Genomic DNA, 4298 nt, shown 5'->3' with positions numbered 1-4298 from the left:
TGGTGTGCGCCGTTTTCCTCCTTTCCTCATAGAAATCGCCGTCAGCCACGCAGAACTGAGCCAGTTTCGGTGTTGGGCGGATGTTAAGGTAGCGATGCTGGAGAAGGAGAGGTGGGATTTGGGGGTGCGTAAAAAAAGGGAGGCGCTGGGACGGCTGGGCTGAGATGAGCCAGCAAGTAAGGAAGGAGATGCGAAATGATCAAACTGGAGTGCTAGAAAACGGAGAATTCCTGGATCCAGGGTCACGCGCGGACGGGTGTTGAAGGGAAGGAATTAGCGGAGAACAGAGAAGGCACCCGGCGAATCAATGTGTTCATAACACCCCCCCCATCTTTTTAGAGGTTACAGAGGAGAGGGGGCACTTTTGGCTAAAAATGGCCGTTTGTTAGTGGATGTTGGAGGTCAATATGGTGGGACTGGGACTCAGACGATCTGGGTTCAAGTTCCCAGTCAACCATAGAGTCCACTGGGTGACTTTGGGCCTGTCACAGATGCTCAGCCCATCCTACCTCACAGGGTTGTTGTTATGGGGATAAGGTTGAGGGGGGGAGGTGAATTATGTATGCCACTTTGAGTTTGATGTAAGCAAAAAGTAGGATATAAATCTACCTGTTAACTCTCACCCTGTAATCTGGGCACTCTGGAGAAGGAGAGCCAACCAAAAAAAGGCAAGACTATCAGGAGTTATATATGACCATCTGCAGCATAGCTGCTTCTGGGGAGTGTGAGTTTGCCCTCATATCCTCCCTGTGGCCTTCCCCCTGGGGCAACTGCTTGGCTGCTGGGCTAGAGAGGCCCTGGTGGGGTCCAGCACTGTAGCTCTCAAGTCCTTCAAAGAGGCAAAGGGGGAAAATGGCAGTGGGGTTCTTGGCATAGGAAAAGATGAGCAAAGCCATGATAGGCTGCCAAGGGCTCAGACTGTTCAGAGCTTGTGGAGAAAAAGTGGTACTGATCCTGTATCTTCCCATTACCCCCATCTATCAAGACTCTGCAGGTAACTGCCTTCCAGCTGCATATCCATTCCCATGGCATCAGGGTATCAGCATCGCCTGTGGCGCTATGTAGATTCCGGCCGCCGTCGCAAGCTGCGTAAACTTTTGCAGCGTCACAGGAAAGTGCTGGACCTGAGCGAGCCTGCGGGGCGTAAGGGCCGAACCCCGCTGCACCGATCCTGTGCCCGGCAGGACCTCAGAACTGCCATCCTCTTGCTGAAATATGGAGCAGATCCCTCCGTCCTGGACCAGCGTGGGGACACCGCTCTGCACGTCGCTGCCCGGCAGGTGGCACGCAAGGGAGGCACTGGTGAGGCACCGGCTGTAAGTAGGTCTTTTGCCAAAGGACAGACGGGAGGCTGGTGACTTCTAGACTTCGCATTTACTTTGAGCTTCATAGGAGCTACAGGTAGGAGTGTGGTGTCGTGGTTGAGAGTTTGGGCCTGGAACTCAGGCAGTGTGGGCTCGAGTTCCCACTCAGCCATGGAGCTCATTGGATGACTTTGAGCCAGTCACAGACTCTCAGTCCAATCGACCTCACATGGTAAGGATAGGATTGAGAGGAGGAGGAGAGCTGTGCACACCACCTTTGTTTGCTTGGGAAAATGGTGGGATATAAATATAATGCTAACGGGAGGCTTCTAAACAAATCAAATAAATTAATAATAATAAAAATATTCATGGTCCTCCATGGTGGTGAACCCATTTTTCACTACCACAGATAGCTCCTATAAAACTCCAAATAAAAGCTTCAAAGGATCGGGAGCCCCACTGAAATAGGCAGTCACCAGCCCCCTGCAGCCAGACATACTAACTGCCCAAAGTTCTCTGGAAATGGAGGTCTGTGACCATTTGCAGTGGGCTGGAGGAGACAGAGCAGAAACCAGGAGGAGAGCCTGCCTGCCTGCCTGCCAGCAGCAGCCGCAGCAGCACCGTCCCGGGCCTCACTGTGGTTTGCTGACATGCCCCTCGTGTGGAGATGGCTTGGGTGGGCTTGGGCCCCCTTGGCTCTCCTAAGCCCCGGCAGATCCAGGCACTACTGGGGCAAGGCACCTTGGAGGAGCTTGTTTCTAGCCCAGGAATGCGAAGGCCACCCCGGAGCTCACTGCAAGGCTTAGAAAAGGATGACTGGGGGCTTGCATCCTTCCAGCCTAGAACATCTCCGACAGCTGGCATTTGGGGGCTTCCTTCATATTCCTATCAGCTCCAGTCAGTATGGCTGAGAAGCAGGACTGCTGGGACGTGTAGTCCAAAAACATCTGGAGACCACCAGGTTGGGAAGGCTGCTCTGTGTGCCCAACCAGGCTGCTATGGCCTTCCTTTCTAGCCCCTAATCCCAAGGACTCCAGTTCCCCTTCATTGCGCAGCTGCCTTCTTCCATCTTAGCAGGAGCACCAGGAGAAGAGCCCTAAGCCCTTCCACTGACCCGCAACAGACCCTCAGGGGATGCTGCCTCCTTCTGCATCTCAAGCTTTCTCTTCCAGAAGCAGGCACACGTTGTAAAGGAAGTAGGGCCTGGTGGAACGAGCTGCACACCAAGGGGCAGGCGCTTGCTTTCCTCACTGCAGTATGTGCAACAGTCCCGGGAGGGTGGTGGGGCCTGGGCTTTGTGCTGCATGGTGCTCAGTGGCTACCCAGCAGCTCCGGCTGCTAGCCTCACTCTCTTCTCCTCCACACAGTGTATGAAGACCTCTTTGTGCCCCTACGGTGTCGCTGCCCTGCCGCCATGAACATCCGGAACCGAGATGGACGAACGCCGGGAGACCTCCTGGGACAGTCCGAAGAGAAATGGGTATCCACATGGCTCAGAGGAGAAGGGTATTGCTGGGCGGGGGGTGGGGGGTGTTCTTTCCTCTGCCTTTTGAGCCTGACACCCTCTGACCCTCTGTAGTGCCCTCAGGAGGCAGTTGAGAACGGTGAGGCAAAACGCAAGGCGGATGCGGAGTGGAGCTGCAAACTTCTAGGTGAATGGGAGGATGAATACCGGGAGACCTGCTGGCAGTATGAAGGTGAGCCTTTCTCAGAAACGAGGTTCTCAAGATGTGTGGTCAGGTGGGCCTCCTTCTGGAGCTGTGTGCTGTTACAGGGGAGACACTGAATTCCTGCCTGACGTCTCCAGTCTGGAGTGCTTTCTCTTCCCTGTTGAGCTAAGCTGAGTACTGTGGGATCACATCCGTAAAGATGTCTCTGCAGCTGGATGTTATTCATGGGCCTGCTGGATCATTTTCTTCTGGACCAGAAAGGAAGTGCTTCCCCAGATCAGATCAGCTCAGCCAGTGAGCCTGGCAGGTTTTTTCCTTTCCACAGAAAGGGGCTTGGCTCACTTGTCTGAACCTGGGTAGCTTTTGTTTTTCTTGCAGGTGCCTTCTTTGCTTACACACAGCTCTGCCCCACAGGGAAAAAGGCACATGGTATCATGAGGGAGATGAGAAATGATCGCTCATCAAGCCCGAATTCTAATTTCCCTTTTCATATCCCTCTTTCCTCTTCCCCTTCCCAGAGGATTTCTATGCCACTGATCCAGAGCCAGAAAACTATGAGGATTGGGCTGACCGCATATTTCGGGAATACAGGCAAAAACAACAGCAAGAAAGGGAGCGGTATCAGCGGAAGCCTAAAACTACACCTCCAAAGCCTTCCCCTGGGCTGCAGCAGCTCCTGGAGGAAGAACACCTGCTTTATGAGAAGCGTGCCCGAGCCAAAGACGAAGAGCTGAAGGAGGCCAAGAAGCGGCGCTACCAGGAAAGCTGCAGCCGGGTCTTCTCCGCTGACAGTTCCCGGCTGCTGTACTATGCGGATATTCCCTGGCCTTGTGCCACCGGGACAGCAGAGGAGATGGCTGCTGTGGCGCTGCACGGCACGGGCTGCTCTGACGGGGCGGCCTATCGGCGCCTCCTCCGGCGCCAGCAGGTTTTGTGGCACCCGGACAAGTTTGCCCAACGTTGCGGCTCACGCCTAGCGGAGCAGGATCGCCGCCGGATCTTGGACACGGTTACAGCATTGTCCCAAGCATTCAACCGGCTAGCAGAAGCTGCCAAATGATTCTTTGCTGCCTGCTTGTGAATAAAACTTCATTTTTGAAGAGTGCTGGGCAAGGGAGTTTTGGGCTGGAGAAAATGTATTTCCTATAAGTCTTTTTTCCTCTTTCCTAAGAAATGTAGAGACAGACAGTGTGAGTGGCTTAACTAGGCTTTTGGTTTCAAAAAGGACCTTCCTCTAAGATACCAGCTGATGCCACAAAGATTTGTGTATTTATTTTTGCCCTGCCTTTCCATGTAAAAGATTGGCATTTTACAGATTAAGATG

At 53.5% G+C, this 4298-nt stretch overlaps 1 protein-coding gene across 2 annotated transcripts; it reads left to right on the top strand.

Annotated features, from left to right (window-relative positions):
* Nucleotides 1-4074, top strand: NFKBIL1 (NFKB inhibitor like 1). Of its 2 annotated transcripts, none has more exons than XM_044419760.1 (5): nucleotides 1-88; nucleotides 986-1302; nucleotides 2672-2784; nucleotides 2884-3001; nucleotides 3493-4074. In XM_044419760.1, exons 2-5 carry the CDS (start codon nucleotides 1026-1028, stop codon nucleotides 4032-4034), a joined length of 1050 nt encoding a protein of 349 aa, XP_044275695.1. In that variant the 5' UTR covers nucleotides 1-88; nucleotides 986-1025; the 3' UTR covers nucleotides 4035-4074. The 2 variants fall into 2 exon arrangements, with proteins under 2 accessions (XP_044275695.1, XP_044275696.1); XM_044419761.1 differs by having other exon boundaries at nucleotides 980-1302.
* Nucleotides 4075-4298: the final 224 nt, after the last annotated feature.

This window comes from Varanus komodoensis, unplaced genomic scaffold (genome assembly GCF_004798865.1).
Source record: "Varanus komodoensis strain SLA01 unplaced genomic scaffold, ASM479886v1 scaffold107, whole genome shotgun sequence".
Taxonomy (NCBI): Eukaryota; Metazoa; Chordata; class Lepidosauria; order Squamata; family Varanidae; genus Varanus; species Varanus komodoensis.
This window is presented reverse-complemented; position numbering and strand designations above follow the sequence as displayed.

Coding starts and splice junctions, on each gene's coding strand:
- NFKBIL1 (XM_044419760.1), top strand. CDS start 1,026: ATGGCATCAGGGTATCAGCATCGCCTGTGGCGCTATGTAGATTCCGGC. Junction 1,303..2,671: donor GGCACGCAAGGGAGGCACTG/GTGAGGCACCGG, acceptor TCCTCCACACAG/TGTATGAAGACCTCTTTGTG. Junction 2,785..2,883: donor GACAGTCCGAAGAGAAATGG/GTATCCACATGG, acceptor GACCCTCTGTAG/TGCCCTCAGGAGGCAGTTGA.